Source organism: Eucyclogobius newberryi, unplaced genomic scaffold (assembly GCF_026437365.1).
Source record: "Eucyclogobius newberryi isolate DKJ021-1_F unplaced genomic scaffold, fEucNew1.0.hap1 SCAF_37, whole genome shotgun sequence".
NCBI lineage: Eukaryota > Metazoa > Chordata > Actinopteri > Gobiiformes > Gobiidae > Eucyclogobius > Eucyclogobius newberryi.
In genome coordinates, this window is record NW_027316023.1 from 418,951 (window position 1) to 437,614 (window position 18,664).

General features: G+C 43.4%; 2 protein-coding genes across 2 annotated transcripts; one reads left to right on the forward strand and one right to left on the reverse strand.

Annotated features, from left to right (window-relative positions):
* Window positions 1-7,071: 7,071 nt before the first annotated feature.
* Window positions 7,072-7,409, reverse strand: LOC140376614 (histone H4). The gene has a single exon (XM_072462098.1). It carries the CDS (start codon window positions 7,399-7,401, stop codon window positions 7,090-7,092), a length of 312 nt encoding a protein of 103 aa, XP_072318199.1. The 5' UTR covers window positions 7,402-7,409; the 3' UTR covers window positions 7,072-7,089.
* Window positions 7,410-7,744: 335 nt separating this feature from the next.
* LOC140376635 (uncharacterized) lies at window positions 7,745-9,347 on the forward strand. The gene is made up of 4 exons (XM_072462121.1): window positions 7,745-7,990; window positions 8,061-8,480; window positions 8,585-8,739; window positions 8,851-9,347. Exons 2-4 carry the CDS (start codon window positions 8,061-8,063, stop codon window positions 9,113-9,115), a joined length of 840 nt encoding a protein of 279 aa, XP_072318222.1. The 5' UTR covers window positions 7,745-7,990; the 3' UTR covers window positions 9,116-9,347.
* Window positions 9,348-18,664: the final 9,317 nt, after the last annotated feature.

The window sequence follows — 18,664 nt, forward strand, 5'->3', positions numbered from 1 at the left end:
GAAACGCAGATCAAGACAGCTTACAATGATTTACAATTGTGGTGTGAAAAGTTCGAATGAAACTGAAAAACAAACATAAATAAGTCTACATTAGCATCATAAGTGTATCGACAAATACACCAGGAAGTAGCCAGCGCCACAAAATGCTAAACATGATGCTTATTATGTCGTAAATACGTGTGAATAAAGTTATGGTCGGCACCAGATCATCATGCATGGATCTATTATAATATCTGGATAGGGCGTGGCTCGCTGCAGCATGTCGCAGACTCCCCCAGTGGCCATTTTGTATTGTTTTATTTTGTACATAATATTTGGCCCACGATTTGAGAAAGAGTTTGGTTTGATGGAAACTGTGGCTCATGCAAATTATTCTATATTTTCAAGGCCTGAGGCGAAACTTAACCTCCTTAAACGCTCCACGTGTGTTTGTGTTTAATGGTGAGTCAGTTCAGGTGTAAAGAGAACTACAGAGAACTACAGAGAACTACAGAGGACTACAGAGGACTACAGATGACTACAGAGAACTACAGAGAACTACAGAGAACTACAGATGACTACAGAGAACTACAGAGAACTACAGAGAACTACAGATGACTACAGAGAACTACAGAGGACTACAGAGAACTACAGATAACTACAGAGAACTACAGAGGACTACAGAGAACTACAGAGGACTACAGAGAACTACAGAGAACTACAGATGACTACAGAGAACTACAGAGGACTACAGAGGACTACAGATGACTACAGAGAACTACAGAGAACTACAGAGAACTACAGAGAACTACAGAGGAATACAGAGAACTACAGAGAACTACAGAGGACTACAGAGAACTACAGAGGACTACAGAGAACTACAGAGAACTACAGAGGACTACAGAGACCTACAGATAACTACAGAGAACTACAGAGAACTACAGAGGACTACAGAGAACTACAGAGACCTACAGAGAACTACAGAGAACTACAGAGGACTACAGAGACCTACAGAGAACTACAGAGAACTACAGAGAACTACAGAGGACTACAGAGAACTACAGAGACCTACAGAGAACTACAGAAAACTACAGAGAACTACAGAGAACTACAGAGAACTACAGAGAACTACTGAGACCTACAGAGAACTACAGAGAACTACAGAGAACTACAGAGAACTACAGAGAACTAAAGAGGACTACAGAGGACTACAGATGACTACAGAGAACTACAGAGAACTACAGAGAACTACAGAGAACTACAGAGAACTACAGAGGACTACAGATGACTACAGAGAACTATAGATGATACAGAGAACTACAGAGAACTACAGAGGACTACAGATGACTACAGAGAACTACAGAGAACTACAGAGGACTACAGAGAACTACAGAGGACTACAGAGAACTACAGAGAACTACAGATAACTACAGAGGACTACAGAGAACTACAGAGAACTACAGAGAACTACAGAGGACTACAGAGAACTACAGAGAACTACAGAGAACTACAGATGACTACAGAGAACTACAGAGAACTACAGAGAACTACATATGACTACAGAGAACTACAGAGGACTACAGAGAACTACAGAGGACTACAGAGGACTACAGAGAACTACAGAGGACTACAGAGAACTACAGAGAACTACATAGGACTACAGATGACTACAGAGAACTACAGAGGACTACAGAGAACTACAGAGGACTACAGAGAACTACAGAGAACTACAGAGAACTACAGATGACTACAGAGAACTACAGAGGACTAGAGAGAACTACAGAGAACTACAGAGGACTACAGAGAACTACAGAGGACTACAGATGACTACAGAGGACTACAGAGAACTACAGAGAACTACAGAGAACTACAGATGACTACAGAGAACTACAGAGGACTACAGATGACTACAGAGAACTACAGATGACTACAGAGAACTACAGAGAACTACGGAGGACTACAGAGGACTACAGATGACTACAGAGAACTACAGAGGACTACAGATGACTACAGAGAACTACAGAGGACTACAGAGGACTACAGAGGACTACAGAGAACTACAGAGAACTACAGATGACTACAGAGAACTACAGAGAACTACAGATGACTACAGAGAACTACAGAGAACTACAGAGAACTACAGATGACTACAGAGAACTACAGAGAACTACAGAGAACTACAGAGAACTACAGATGACTACAGAGAACTACAGAGGACTACAGAGGACTACAGAGAACTACAGAGGACTACAGAGAACTACAGATAACTACAGAGAACTACAGAGGACTACAGAGAACTACAGAGGACTACAGAGGACTACAGAGAACTACAGAGAACTACAGATGACTACAGAGAACTACAGAGGACTACAGAGGACTACAGAGGACTACAGAGAACTACAGAGAACTACAGAGAACTACAGAGAACTACAGAGGAATACAGAGAACTACAGAGAACTACAGAGGACTACAGAGAACTACAGAGGACTACAGAGAACTACAGAGAACTACAGAGGACTACAGAGACCTACAGATAACTACAGAGAACTACAGAGAACTACAGAGGACTACAGAGAACTACAGAGACCTACAGAGAACTACAGAGAACTACAGAGGACTACAGATGACTACAGAGAACTACAGAAAACTACAGAGAACTACAGAGAACTACAGAGAACTACAGAGACCTACAGAGAACTACAGAGAACTACAGAGAACTACGGAGAACTACAGAGAACTACAGAGGACTACAGAGGACTACAGATGACTACAGAGAACTACAGAGAACTACAGAGAACTACAGAGAACTACAGAGGACTACAGATGACTACAGAGAACTACAGAGGACTACAGAGAACTACAGAGAACTACAGAGGACTACAGAGAACTACAAAGGACTACAGATGATACAGAGAACTACAGAGAACTACAGAGGACTACAGATGACTACAGAGAACTACAGAGAACTACAGAGGACTACAGAGAACTACAGAGGACTACAGAGAACTACAGAGAACTACAGAGAACTACAGAGGACTACAGAGAACTACAGAGAACTACAGAGAACTACAGAGGACTACAGAGAACTACAGAGAACTACAGATGACTACAGAGAACTACAGAGAACTACAGAGAACTACAGAGAACTACATATGACTACAGAGAACTACAGAGGACTACAGAGAACTACAGAGGACTACAGAGGACTACAGAGAACTGCAGAGGACTACAGAGAACTACAGAGAACTACATAGGACTACAGATGACTACAGAGAACTACAGAGGACTACAGAGAACTACAGAGGACTACAGAGAACTACAGAGAACTACAGAGAACTACAGATGACTACAGAGAACTACAGAGAACTACATATGACTACAGAGAACTACAGAGGACTACAGATGACTACAGAGAACTACAGAGAACTACAGAGAACTACAGAGAACTACATATGACTACAGAGAACTACAGAGGACTACAGAGAACTACAGAGGACTACAGAGGACTACAGAGAACTGCAGAGGACTACAGAGAACTACAGAGAACTACATAGGACTACAGATGACTACAGAGAACTACAGAGGACTACAGAGAACTACAGATGACTACAGAGAACTACAGAGAACTACATATGACTACAGAGAACTACAGAGGACTACAGATGACTACAGAGAACTACAGAGGACTACAGAGAACTACAGAGAACTACAGAGAACTACAGATGACTACAGAGAACTACAGAGAACTACATATGACTACAGAGAACTACAGAGGACTACAGATGACTACAGAGAACTACAGAGGACTAGAGAGAACTACAGAGAACTACAGAGAACTACAGAGAACTACAGAGAACTACAGAGGACTACAGAGAACTACAGAGAACTACAGAGAACTACAGAGGACTACAGAGAACTACAGAGAACTACAGAGAACTACAGAGGACTACAGAGAACTACAGAGAACTACAGATGACTACAGAGAACTACAGAGAACTACAGAGAACTACATATGACTACAGAGAACTACAGAGGACTACAGAGAACTACAGAGGACTACAGAGGACTACAGAGAACTGCAGAGGACTACAGAGAACTACAGAGAACTACATAGGACTACAGATGACTACAGAGAACTACAGAGGACTACAGAGAACTACAGAGGACTACAGAGAACTACAGAGAACTACAGAGAACTACAGATGACTACAGAGAACTACAGAGAACTACATATGACTACAGAGAACTACAGAGGACTACAGATGACTACAGAGAACTACAGAGAACTACAGAGAACTACAGAGAACTACATATGACTACAGAGAACAACAGAGGACTACAGAGAACTACAGAGGACTACAGAGGACTACAGAGAACTGCAGAGGACTACAGAGAACTACAGAGAACTACATAGGACTACAGATGACTACAGAGAACTACAGAGGACTACAGAGAACTACAGAGGACTACAGAGAACTACAGAGAACTACAGAGAACTACAGATGACTACAGAGAACTACAGAGAACTACATATGACTACAGAGAACTACAGAGGACTACAGATGACTACAGAGAACTACAGAGGACTAGAGAGAACTACAGAGAACTACAGAGAACTACAGAGAACTACAGAGAACTACAGAGAACTACAGAGAACTACAGATGACTACAGATAACTACAGAGAACTACATATGACTACAGAGAACTACAGAGGACTACAGATGACTACAGAGAACTACAGAGGACTACAGAGAACTACAGAGAACTACAGAGGACTACAGAGAACTACAGAGGACTACAGATGACTACAGAGGACTACAGAGAACTACAGAGAACTACAGATGACTACAGAGAACTACAGAGGACTACAGATGACTACAGAGAACTACAGATGACTACAGAGAACTACAGAGAACTACAGAGGACTACAGAGGACTACAGATGACTACAGAGAACTACAGAGGACTACAGATGACTACAGAGAACTACAGAGGACTACAGAGGACTACAGAGGACTACAGAGGACTACAGATGACTACAGAGAACTACAGAGAACTACAGAGGACTACAGAGGACTACAGAGGACTACAGAGGACTACAGATGACTACAGAGAACTACAGAGAACTACAGAGAACTACAGAGAACTACAGAGGACTACAGATGACTACAGAGAACTACAGATGACTACAGAGAACTACAGATGACTACAGAGAACTACAGAGGACTACAGAGAACTACAGATGACTACAGAGAACTACAGAGAACTACAGAGAACTACAGATGACTACAGAGAACTACAGAGAACTACAGAGAACTACAGAGAACTACAGAGGACTACAGATGACTACAGAGAACTACAGAGAACTACAGATGACTACAGAGAACTACAGAGGACTACAGATGACTACAGAGAACTACAGAGAACTACAGAGAACTACACAGAAGTGGAAATGTTACTTAGTACTTTTAAAAGTTTTTTTTTAGATCTTGAGAAGTTTATTTTGTTAATTCAAATACAATATTTAACTATATTTAACAATAGACTAAATGTTTATCTCTGTAGATCAACTCTGAAGTTGTGATGCTCATAAACTGAAGCTCAGAGTTGGTGAAATGACACTTGTTTTTCTAAATACATTTCAGTTTATGAGAACAAACGTGTTTGTAATTTCTTTTAATTGATCCAGTAATTGCTTGAAAAACAGCGTAGGCTTTATAAAGCTATTTATTTCTTATATTTTGTATTGTTTTAATTTTTACGTTGTGTTCGGCCCGCGACCCAATTGAGTTTGACCCCCCTGGTCTAGACCAATCAGAGCGCGTGTAGGTGACGTGAACGGGCGAGGTGCCGTGGGTGAGCCCAAATGCCTCGAATAACCTACAGGCGTAAAACTATGATCCATGAGTTTAATAACTGAACATATCATCAAACTGATGACCACCACGGGCCTGAGGGCCGTGGGTCTGAGGGCCTCTGAGGGCCTCTGAGGGCCGTGGGTCTGAGGGCCTCTGAGGGCCGTGGGTCTGAGGGCCTCTGAGGGCCTCTGAGGGCCTCTGAGGGCCGTGGGTCTGAGGGCCTCTGCGGGCCGTGGGTCTGAGGGCCTCTGAGGGCCTCTGAGGGCCGTGGATCTGAGGGCCGTGGGTCTGAGGGCCGTGTAATAAATGCTATGGAAATGGAATGTTTTGCCAGGTATAAACTAATCGATGTTACGTCCCGTGCTCCACACTCTCTGCTCGCCCGTCCTCAGGTCTTTTACTCGGCTCCCTGAGCTTGGACTATACAGGCCTCTAGTGGCCGGTTGTAAACTCTGCATCCTCACAGTCTGCAAACATATAAACATGATCGATTGACGGACTCAGGCCCGTATCCAACGGCCAGTCTCAGGTTCATAACGTTTGGGCGGGTTCATACTTCCCAACTTATTTACCATCCCGGGGGGAGATAATGCATAAAGAAGCAGAAGATTGTTTTGAGCAGAGGGGGTTGTCTGGGCTGTGACAGCTCTGGATGTGGACTAAAGACAACAGAAAGATGTTACAATGTCTTGGACTCATTTTGGGCCCAAGACATCCAGGGACGAAGTTATGATTTTGTTCTAATACATTTAGTTGACCAGTACATTCAATATTACCTCCAAGTGCCCATTTTCAGGTTCACTGCTAAAGTTGGTCTTTTCATTTTGTAAATGTCCAGTTACTTCAGTTCAGTCCATTTCATCCATATAATCACCATATAAATGATAAAGGGCTGTGATTTCAGGTACTCTTGAGTCTTGTTTTGTCTTTATATCCAGAAGTTAAAACTGTCTAAATCCAGTTAAATCCCATATTATCTTCACTCTCTGGTGGTGGATGTGATCACTGGTCATTTATCTGTGAATTTAAGTCACAGATAGAGCTCCCATTTATATATATATATAAAATACAATATATATCTGAGACAGTTCATAGCCACGCTGTAGATCTAAGGTTTTATTCTACTTTTTCCAGGTTTAATAATTTAGGATCAAACGAGGTGTAACCATGAGAAAAGATAATGCTCTTCTGCACATGTGTGTGGCTCTTAAAAGAGCCGTTGTTGTTGTTGTCGTGTTCAGTCAAGTGTCGTTTAACCTCCGAAGCCGTACAGAGTGCGGCCCTGTCTCTTCAGGGCGTACACCACGTCCATGGCGGTCACGGTCTTCCTCTTGGCGTGCTCGGTGTAGGTGACGGCGTCACGGATCACGTTCTCCAGGAAAACCTTGAGCACTCCGCGGGTCTCCTCGTAGATCAGACCGGAGATACGCTTCACGCCGCCGCGGCGAGCCAGACGGCGGATAGCGGGCTTGGTGATGCCCTGGATGTTGTCACGGAGAACTTTGCGGTGGCGCTTGGCGCCTCCTTTACCGAGTCCTTTTCCTCCTTTGCCGCGTCCACTCATGTTTACTGTTTCGTAGTAGAAGAGTCGGATGTGGCACCAGTGGCCGCTCCATGGAATTTAAACTGCTTTTCCGGACGTAGGTGAAGACAGTCTGTGGCGGGGCAGTTCTTCCACCAATAGGAACGGGCGAAGGGGAGATGTCCCGGAACAAACAATACTTTTGCTTTTTTCGACAATGCTTTTATGACTTTTATGACAATACAGCTGTATTTATCTAAGTATGCACTGTTCACAGCATAAATTAACTTCACATTAATATTAATATGCTGAACTGTGTTACCGGCCTGGCTGACCCTTTAAGAGAGAGCGGGGCATTGTGGGTAACCGGAAGTGTGCTGTTGTTTTTGGTCGTGTTTTTCGGCGCGCGTATTACTATCACAGTGTACGCCTCATTATAAACGTGTTACCTAATTTCCATATGAACTGCTGCAGCGCTTTTGTTATTTTTCGACCAATCAGCTGCACAAAGCGATACACATGGCTACTTATTCTGGCTCACGCTCTGGCTTTAGCACTACTGTAGAAGCATTGAACCGAGTCGCAGAATAATAGTGCAAATGCAGAATCACAACTATATTAGACAGTTACTGTATGAATAAACACAAATGTCTTAATCAAATGTCACATGTCTTAATCTAATCTCTCTCTGTCTTCTACAGATGCACTTTCCCTCAAACCCTCTGCAGCCGGGGCCAATGTATTTCCTGTCTCCACGACAATGTGGCCTTTTTGGTGTCTCCTGTGAAGGGATGCAGAAGCAGGTCAATTTCCTGATCGATGAAGGCATGTCGTCAAGTAAGGGAAGCAATGAAGTCATAAGCTACATGCATCATTTCTTCAACAACTTTGGTGTTGGAGAAAAATACGTGGATCTTCATTGTGACAACTGCAGTGGCCAAAACAAAAACAGTTTCATGTTGTGGTATGCTGCCTGGCGTGTTGGACACAAGCTTCACCACACAATGGACATCCACTTCCCCATTGCTGGACACACCAAATTCTCCCCTGATTGTGGCTTTGGACTTATCAAGCGAGCATACATGAAGACCAGGGTCGACACTCTGGAAGACATCGCTCAGGTTAGTTTATATTATTTGACTACTATAATGTGTAAACATTAGCCTGGCAAAACTTATTTTTCTTCTGTTCTCATTTTTTTTACATTTGTCGCTCTTGTCATCAGGTAGTGGAAAACAGCTCTCCTGAGTCTCACCTCAATATCCCACAGCTTGTTGGAACGGCGGATGGCAAAGTGTTTGTCAAGAACTTGGACTGGCAGAAGCATCTGAGTCCCTTCTTCAGACGGCTTCCAAAGATCAAGAGTTATCAGCACTTCAGGTGTTTATATTGAAACTCTCATATTGTGTTCATATAAAATTAATTGGTTAATGATGGTGTTTTATGATAAATAGTTTGCTATTTCTTAAATGTCCTGTTAATTGTTTACAGCTTTGATGCCGAGAGACCAGGTGTGGTGCTTGCAAAAAGTCACTGTGAAGCAGAACCTGTGGAATTTCAGCTACTGCGCAATTCAGCTGATCTGCCTCCGGTTGACTGTCTTCCTGTCCTGGTCCCACCTGGACTGAACTTTGACAGGCAGACCTATCTGCATGAAAAAATCAGGCCTTTCTGTGCTGACCAGGCTAAAGACATCACATGCCCAGCTCCAAGAGTCACTACAGAGAAGAATATGCGGAAGAGGATGCGGATGTGATCTCTGATGTAATTGGACTCTCCTTCACAACCTCTTGCTTGCTATGTTAGCCCTTATGCACAGCCTCTCCCTCCAACAGCCTGGACTAAATTCACTTTACTCTAGTTCTGACTTATTGTGTTGCCTCCAAAGTCTACTGACTTAAAACTGCACTGTGTATTAATGCATGTTATTCAATCAAAGCATTTCCATTTTAATAAAGTACCTTGTAATTCTGATTCAAGTCCTAATGAAAATAACACTACATCAATATTAACAACACTACAATTCTTGAGTCTTCAGTGACACCTGTAGAGGGAAGAACTACAGATACCAGATGTCAGTGTGACTAATGACAGTAGTCACAGTTTACACTGACTAACTGTTCAAACCTATAATGTACTCACGGTCTTCAGAGGTGGAACAAACTTCTCTGGCCACTAGGAGTTTGAGTCTTTGGTAGTGACTGTGCTTGGATGAATGCCTCTGTATTTGTACTTTATCACCCAGAGAATCACTGGCTCTATCACTGCTGCCCTGGTCCTTTCACCTGCACAGAGCCTTTTGCTTGGAACATGTTGCAGAAAAACTGAACATGGACAGTATTCCTGTCCATTAGAGACGGCCTCGATCATGTCCAGAATATGAATAATCTGTGATCGATCAAATTATTAATTTAAAGTAATCCCAAGGGACCCCTCAAATAAAGATGAAGAAATAGAATAAGAAGCTTTGTGTTACGTGTACGTGGCCCATTCTGAGCAGTATATTTAGAGTCCTGTATATTCTATTTATTCTAGACTTAGTAATTTGAATTGAAAAAAAATAATTCTAGCTATTTTGATCAATTAAACAGTTCTCTAAAAAAACGTCAGTCAAATCCTCTGAGATCACTTTTAAAAGTTTACCTTCATCATTATCAATCTTATACATTCAAGTCTGCAGCGTGTGTGAAACTTACTCTGTTCTGCCACAAGAGGGCGACATCCACCAGACCCTCTGCAAATGTCCTCAATAAGACCACAAAATATGACAATCACCATTTGATTCGGCACAATTATCAAATCGCAAAGGCTGACATTATTTAGATGGAATTTTATCTTCAAACAACAAAATGTCTCAATCTACAGTCAAATCTGAATCTAACTTACTGCAGCGAAACAACAATAGAACAGACATTTCTGATTCAAACCACAAGGAGGCGCAGACAGAAGGTGAAGATGTTTTTGAGGAGCACGATCCAGATCTCATGTTTTAGACCTAAACTGTCTCTTCTGCTGTAAACATATTCTAAATTATATGTGTGAGTGAATTCAGCAAATTCAAAGTCGACAAAAAATATCCCTTTTTCCCTCCAATAAAGGGATAAAACAATCAACTTCATTAAATACATTTTAATTGTTTCGGATTTGAGTGACACTATTGAATCACTGAAAATGTGCAGTATAGAAATAAACACATGGCATAAGAAAAAAAAAAACTTTTTGGCGTACAGCTCCTACCAATAAATCCACCTTTACAAAAATATATATAAACTAGATATTGTGCAATGGTTGAAGCCATTGAGAGTGTCTGCATTCTTGCATAAAAGTACTACATGTGTAGTAAAGACTTTATTCTTGTTCGGCTCGAGCCATGGAATGAGCATTGAGGATGAGGAGGAAGAGGATGTTATAACGTGCTTTGAACTCATGGGCTTTGAAACACCAAAGTAATGGAAGGCGATGTAACGCTTGGAAACCAACCGCCATAAAACAACAACAACAACAAAACTGAAAGGATCAGGATCATTGCTAAAGCTACAGGAAGATTCCTTGGAACAAAAGAGCTGGATTGGGCAGAAATAAAAAACAGGCTAAAGGTGCTAAATGGGAGTCGGAGTGATGGAGGTTCTACTTTTGGGGAGTCAGAGTGATCAGAGTGAAGAACTGGAGGTGGGCGTGGTCTCCTGTCCTCGCCCAGTCTCGTAGATGCACGGCTGCCAAGCAACGACATCAGTGGAAATATCAAAGCCTAAAGAATAAAGCTGTGGCAGAAGCACCGAACGTCAAAGGAGAGGAAGATGAAGGAGTCAGTCCTGGAATAAAGCCGGTCGGACTCTGACAAATGAAGTCGAAAGAATAAAGTCTGGCGGTGATGCAACACTTGGATACCAACCGCCATAAAAACAACAACAACAACAACATGTAGTTTAGTTGTGACACGTGTGTCAGAGTACTACATGAGTTGTTGAACATTTTCAATATTTGCTGATATATATTCAGCCTGCCGCCCGTCCATGTTTTCTGCTGCGTTTTGTGACATACCAAACGACGCTCAGTAATTCACAGATTGCGTAGTTTGCGACTCAAATAGTAGTTTGTCCTGACAAATTGCAAGATCGTGCTGAACGCAGACCTGAGCAGGGAGAAAGAGAGAGCCTCTGTGACCCGGCTGCACCCCCTCCTCCCTGTAGAGACGCTTAGCATTAGCAATTTACTTTTGCAAATACTGAAAAATATTCTGGTATGTAAAAAATGTCTAAAGCAACAGCCCCTAAGACGGTGAAAGTGTGAAGGAGCTGAAACGCGTCAAAAAACCTACAATGAACATATAGTGTCTGTTTATGATAATCATAATAATATGATAATCATAAGCAGACACTCATTATAATACATTTGTGACATATTCCAGTGTCATTCTGAACGAGGTCGTAAAACGTGCGGATATTTATATTTTTTATGAAAGAAACTTGAGCCGGTCGAAGTGTTTAGCGTCGCGTCTGTAAAGATTCCACCTGTCACATATAAAGTGTTAAACATGTGTCACATATAAAGTGTTAAACATGTGTCACATATAAAGTGTTAAACACGTGTCACATATAAAGTGTTAAACACGTGTCACATATAAAGTGTTAAACACGTGTCACATATAAAGTGTTAAACATGTGTCACATATAAAGTGTTAAACATGTGTCACATATAAAGTGTTAAACACCTGTCACATATAAAGTGTTAAACATGTGTCACATATAAAGTGTTAAACACGTGTCACATATAAAGTGTTAAACATGTGTCACATATAAAGTGTTAAACATGTGTCACATATAAAGCGTTAAACACGTGTCACATATAAAGTGTTAAACACGTGTCACATATAAAGTGTTAAACACGTGTCACATATAAAGTGTTAAACATGTGTCACATATAAAGTGTTTAACACTTTATATGTGACACATGTTTAACATGTGTCACATATAAAGTGTTAAACATGTGTCACATATAAAGTGTTAAACACGTGTCACATATAAAGTGTTAAACACGTGTCACATATAAAGTGTTAAACACGTGTCACATATAAAGTGTTAAACATGTGTCACATATAAAGTGTTAAACATGTGTCACATATAAAGTGTTAAACATGCCCCGTGTGGTGAGGAGGTGCTCTGCTGAGAGCGAGGAGACTCTGAGGGACTGCTTCAGCACCACTGTCTGGACTGAGCTCTATGGCCCACATGGGGAGGACATCAGCACCATCACAGAGCATCAGGACTACATCAACTTCTGTTTTGAGAACACTGTTCCCTCCGGACGGTGTTTTCCATACAACAAGCCGCGGAACATGAGCCTGAAGCTGAGGGTGGTACCACAGGTCTGAAGACCTCTTGTCTGGTACCTGTGCCCAAGACACCACACGCCAAAGACCTCAACAGCTTCAGGCCGGTGGGTCTCACGTCCTGATGAAGACACTGGAGCTGGTCCTGCACCACCTCCGCTCCACCGTGAGCCCAGCCATGGACCCGCTGCAGTTTGCATATCGGCCTGACATCGGAGTGGAGGACGCCGTCATCTCCTGCTGCACCGCTCTCTCTCTCACCTGGAGAAGCCTGGCAGCTCTGTGAGGATCCTGTTCTTTCATCTCTCCAGCGCCTTCAACACCATCAGCTCCTGAGGGACAAGCTGGAGACGGCTGGTGTGGAGTACGACCTGCAGAGTGGATCCTGGACGACCTCACAGACCGACCCCAGTTTGTGAGAGCCCGGGACTGTGTGTCTGACACTCGGACCTGCAGTGTGGGACCTGCAGTGTGGGGGCCCTGCAGTGTGGGGGCGCCCCAGGGCACCATCCTTGCGCCCTTTCTCTTCACCCTCTACACTGCAGACCTCAGACACGACACGGACAGCTGTGTCCTGCAGAAGTTCTCTGACCACTCTGCCATCATCGGACTCATCACGGACGATGATGATGTGGAGGACAGAGGACTGGAGCAGGACTTTGTGGACTGGTGTCAGCGGAACCACCTCCTCATCAACGCGGGGAAGACCAAGGAGATGGTGGTGGACTTCCACAGAGGCCACGCCCCCCTCACCAGAGAACATCCAGGGACGGGACATTGAGAGAGTGACTCATACAAGGACCTGGTGTTCATCTGAACCACAAACTGGACTGGACTCATAACACAGACTGTACAGGAAGAGCCAGAGTGGGCTCTACCTCCTGAGGAGACTCAGGTCTTTTGGAGTGACAGGGTGATAGTCCTGGTTTAGTCCTTGTTTAGACCTGGTTTAGTCCTGGTTTAGTCCTGGTTTAGACCTGGTTTAGTCCTGGTTTAGTCCTGGTTTAGACCTGGTTTTGACCTGGTTTAGTCCTGGTTTAGTCCTGGTTTAGACCTGGTTTAGACCTGGTTTAGTCCTGGTTTAGTCCTGGTTTAGTCCTGGTTTAGACCTGGTTTAGTCCTGGTTTAGACTTGGTTTAGTCCTTGTTTAGACCTGGTTTAGTCCTGGTTTAGTCCTGGTTTAGACCTGGTTTAGTCCTGGTTTAGACCTGGTTTAGTCCTGGTTAAGACCTGGTTTTGACCTGGTTTAGTCCTGGTTTAGTCCTGGTTTAGTCCTGGTTTAGTCCTGGTTTGGTCCTGGTTTAGTCCTGGTTTAGTCCTGGTTTAGTCCTGGTTTTGACCTGGTTTAGACCTGGTTTAGACCTGGTTTAGTCCTGGTTTAGTCCTGGTTTAGTCCTGGTTTAGACCTGGTTTAGTCCTGGTTTAGTCCTGATTTAGTCCTGGTTTAGACCTGGTTTAGTCCTGGTTTAGAACTGGTTTAGTCCTGGTTTAGTCCTGGTTTAGTCCTGGTTTAGACCTGGTTTAGTCCTGGTTTAGTCCTGGTTTAGTCCTGGTTTAGTCCTGGTTTAGACCTGGTTTAGTCCTGGTTTAGTCCTGGTTTAGACCTGGTTTAGTCCTGGTTTAGTCCTGGTTTAGTCCTGGTTTAGTCCTGGTTTAGACCTGGTTTAGTCCTGGTTTAGACCTGGTTTAGTCCTTGTTTAGACCTGGTTTAGACCTGGTTTAGTCCTGGTTTAGACCTGGTTTAGTCCTGGTTTAGACCTGGTTTAGTCCTGGTTTAGTCCTGGTTTAGACCTGGTTTAGTCCTGGTTTAGACCTGGTTTAGACCTGGTTTAGTCCTGGTTTAGTCCTGGTTTAGACCTGGTTTAGTCCGGGTTTAGACCTGGTTTAGTCCTGGTTTAGACCTGGTTTAGACCTGGTTTAGTCCTTGTTTAGACCTGGTTTAGTCCTGGTTTAGTCCTTGTTTAGTCCTGGTTTAGACCTGGTTTAGACCTGGTTTAGTCCTTGTTTAGACCTGGTTTAGTCCTGGTTTAGTCCTTGTTTAGTCCTGGTTTAGTCCTGGTTTAGTCCTGGTTTAGACCTGGTTTAGTCCTGGTTTAGTCCTGGTTTAGTCCTGGTTTAGTCCTGGTTTAGACCTGGTTTAGTCCTGGTTTAGTCCTGGTTTAGACCTGGTTTAGTCCTGGTTTAGTCCTGGTTTAGACCTGGTTTAGACCTGGTTTAGTCCTGGTTTAGTCCTGGTTTAGTCCTGGTTTAGTCCTGGTTTGGACCTGGTTTAGACCTGGTTTAGTCCTGTTTTAGTCCTGGTTTAGTTCTGGTTTAGACCTGGTTTAGTCCTGGTTTAGACCTGGTTTAGACCTGGTTTGGACCTGGTTTAGTCCCTGTTTAGTCCTGGTTTAGACCTGGTATAGTCCTGGTTTGGACCTGGTTTAGTCCCTGTTTAGTCCTGGTTTAGACCTGGTATAGTCCTGGTTTAGTCCTGGTTTAGACCTGGTTTAGTCCTGGTTTAGTCCTGGTTTAGCCCTGGTTTAGACCTGGTTTAGTCCTGGTTTAGACCTGGTTTAGACCTGGTTTAGTCCTGGTTTAGACCTGGTTTAGTCCTGATTTATTCCTGGTTTAGACCTGGTTTAGACCTGGTTTAGACCTGCTTTAGTCCTGGTTCAGTCCTAGTTTAGACCTGGTTTAGTCCTGGTTTATTGCTGGTTTAGACCTGGTTTTGACCTGGTTTAGTCCTGGTTTAGTCCTGGTTTAGACCTGGTTTATACCTGGTTTAGTCCTGGTTTAGTCCTGGTTTAGTCCTGGTTTAGACCTGGTTTAGTCCTGGTTTAGTCCAAGTTTAGTCCTGGTTTAGACCTGGTTTAGTCCTGGTTTAGACCTGGTTTAGACCTGGTTTAGTCCTGGTTTAGTCCTGGTTTAGTCCTGGTTTAGTCCTGGTTTAGACCTGGTTTAGTCCTGGTTTAGACCTGGTTTAGACCTGGTTTAGTCCTTGTTTAGACCTGGTTTAGGACTGGTTTAGTCCTGGTTTAGACCTGGTTTAGTCCTGGTTTAGACCTGGTTTAGACCTGGTTTTGACCTGGTTTAGTCCTGGTTTAGTCCTGGTTTAGACCTGGTTTAGACCTGGTTTAGTCCTGGTTTAGACCTGGTTTAGTCCTGGTTTAGACCTGGTTTAGTCCTGGTTTAGTCCTGGTTTAGACCTGGTTTAGACCTGGTTTAGACCTGGTTTAGTCCTGGTTTAGTCCTGGTTTAGACCTGGTTTAGTCCGGGTTTAGACCTGGTTTAGTTCTGGTTTAGACCTGGTTTAGACCTGGTTTAGTCCTGGTTTATTCCTGGTTTAGACCTGGTTTAGTCCTTGTTTAGTCCTTGTTTAGACCTGGTTTAGTCCTGGTTTAGTCCTGGTTTAGACCTGGTTTAGTCCTTGTTTAGTCCTGGTTTAGTCCTGGTTTAGTCCTGGTTTAGTCCTGGTTTAGTCCTGATTCAGACCTGGTTTAGTCCTGGTTTATTGCTGGTTTAGACCTGGTTTTGACCTGGTTTAGTCCTGGTTTAGACCTGGTTTATACCTGGTTTAGTCCTGGTTTAGTCCTGGTTTAGACCTGGTTTAGTCCTGGTTTGGTCCTGGTTTAGTCCTGGTTTAGACCTGGTTTAGTCCTGGTTTAGACCTGGTTTAGTCCTGGTTTAGTCCTGGTTTAGTCCTGGTTTGGACCTGGTTTAGACCTGGTTTAGTCCTGGTTTAGTCCTGGTTTAGACCTGGTTTAGTCCTGGTTTAGACCTGGTTTAGATCTGGTTTGGACCTGGTTTAGTCCCTGTTTAGTCCTAGTTTAGACCTGGTTTTGACCTGGTTTAGTCCTGGTTTAGTCCTGGTTTAGACCTGGTTTATACCTGGTTTAGTCCTGGTTTAGTCCTGGTTTAGTCCTGGTTTAGACCTGGTTTAGTCCTGGTTTAGTCCAGGTTTAGTCCTGGTTTAGACCTGGTTTAGTCCTGGTTTAGAACTGGTTTAGTCCTGGTTTAGTCCTGGTTTAGACCTGGTTTAGTCCTGGTTTAGACCTGGTTTAGTCCTGGTTTAGACCTGGTTTAGACCTGGTTTAGTCCTGGTTTAGTCCTGGTTTTGACCTGGTTTAGTCCTGGTTTAGACCTGGTTTAGACCTGGTTTAGTCCTGGTTTAGACCTGGTTTAGTCCTGGTTTAGTCCTGGTTTAGACCTGGTTTAGTCCTGGTTTAGACCTGGTTTAGACCTGGTTTAGTCCTGGTTTAGTCCTGGTTTAGACCTGGTTTAGTCCGGGTTTAGACCTGGTTTAGTTCTGGTTTAGACCTGGTTTAGACCTGGTTTAGTCCTGGTTTATTCCTGGTTTAGACCTGGTTTAGTCCTTGTTTAGTCCTTGTTTAGACCTGGTTTAGTCCTGGTTTAGTCCTGGTTTAGACCTGGTTTAGTCCTTGTTTAGTCCTGGTTTAGTCCTGGTTTAGTCCTGGTTTAGTCCTGGTTTAGACCTGGTTTAGTCCTGGTTTATTGCTGGTTTAGACCTGGTTTTGACCTGGTTTAGTCCTGGTTTAGACCTGGTTTATACCTGGTTTAGTCCTGGTTTAGTCCTGGTTTAGTCCTGGTTTAGACCTGGTTTAGTCCTGGTTTAGTCCTGGTTTAGTCCTGGTTTAGACCTGGTTTAGTCCTGGTTTAGACCTGGTTTAGTCCTGGTTTAGTCCTGGTTTAGTCCTGGTTTGGACCTGGTTTAGACCTGTTTTAGTCCTGTTTTAGTCCTGGTTTAGTCCTGGTTTAGACCTGGTTTAGTCCTGGTTTAGACCTGGTTTAGACCTGGTTTGGACCTGGTTTAGTCCCTGTTTAGTCCTAGTTTAGACCTGGTTTTGACCTGGTTTAGCCCTGGTTTAGTCCTGGTTTAGACCTGTTTTATACCTGGTTTAGTCCTGGTTTAGTCCTGGTTTAGTCCTGGTTTAGACCTGGTTTAGTCCTGGTTTAGTCCAGGTTTAGTCCTGGTTTAGACCTGGTTTAGTCCTGGTTTAGACCTGGTTTAGTCCTGGTTTAGAACTGGTTTAGTCCTGGTTTAGTCCTGTTTTAGTCCTGGTTTAGTCCTGGTTTAGACCTGGTTTAGTCCTGGTTTAGACCTGGTTTAGTCCTGGTTTAGTCCTGGTTTAGACCTGGTTTAGACCTGGTTTAGTCCTGGTTTAGTCCTGGTTTAGTCCTTGTTTAGACCTGGTTTAGTCCTTGTTTAGACCTGGTTTAGTCCTGGTTTAGTCCTTGTTTAGTCCTGGTTTAGTCCTGGTTTAGTCCTGGTTTAGTCCTGGTTTAGTCCTGGTTCAGACCTGGTTTAGTCCTGGTTTATTGCTGGTTTAGACCTGGTTTTGACCTGGTTTAGTCCTGGTTTAGACCTGGTTTATACCTGGTTTAGTCCTGGTTTAGTCCTGGTTTAGTCCTGGTTTAGACCTGGTTTAGTCCTGGTTTGGTCCTGGTTTAGTCCTGGTTTAGACCTGGTTTAGTCCTGGTTTAGACCTGGTTTAGTCCTGGTTTAGTCCTGGTTTAGTCCTGGTTTGGACCTGGTTTAGACCTGGTTTAGTCCTGGTTTAGTCCTGGTTTAGTCCTGGTTTAGACCTGGTTTAGTCCTGGTTTAGACCTGGTTTAGACCTGGTTTGGACCTGGTTTAGTCCCTGTTTAGTCCTAGTTTAGACCTGGTTTTGACCTGGTTTAGTCCTGGTTTAGTCCTGGTTTAGACCTGGTTTATACCTGGTTTAGTCCTGGTTTAGTCCTGGTTTAGTCCTGGTTTAGACCTGGTTTAGTCCTGGTTTAGTCCAGGTTTAGTCCTGGTTTAGACCTGGTTTAGTCCTGGTTTAGAACTGGTTTAGTCCTGGTTTAGTCCTGGTTTAGACCTGGTTTAGTCCTGGTTTAGACCTGGTTTAGTCCTGGTTTAGACCTGGTTTAGACCTGGTTTAGTCCTGGTTTAGTCCTGGTTTTGACCTGGTTTAGTCCTGGTTTAGACCTGGT

What these genes read in the sequence shown, in the direction of transcription:
- LOC140376614 (XM_072462098.1), bottom strand. Translation starts at nt 7,401, where the DNA reads ATGAGTGGACGCGGCAAAGGAGGAAAAGGACTCGGTAAAGGAGGCGCC.
- LOC140376635 (XM_072462121.1), top strand. Translation starts at nt 8,061, where the DNA reads ATGCACTTTCCCTCAAACCCTCTGCAGCCGGGGCCAATGTATTTCCTG. An exon ending in CTCTGGAAGACATCGCTCAG is followed by an intron (nt 8,481 to 8,584) that starts GTTAGTTTATAT and finishes TCTTGTCATCAG; the next exon opens with GTAGTGGAAAACAGCTCTCC. An exon ending in AAGAGTTATCAGCACTTCAG is followed by an intron (nt 8,740 to 8,850) that starts GTGTTTATATTG and finishes AATTGTTTACAG; the next exon opens with CTTTGATGCCGAGAGACCAG.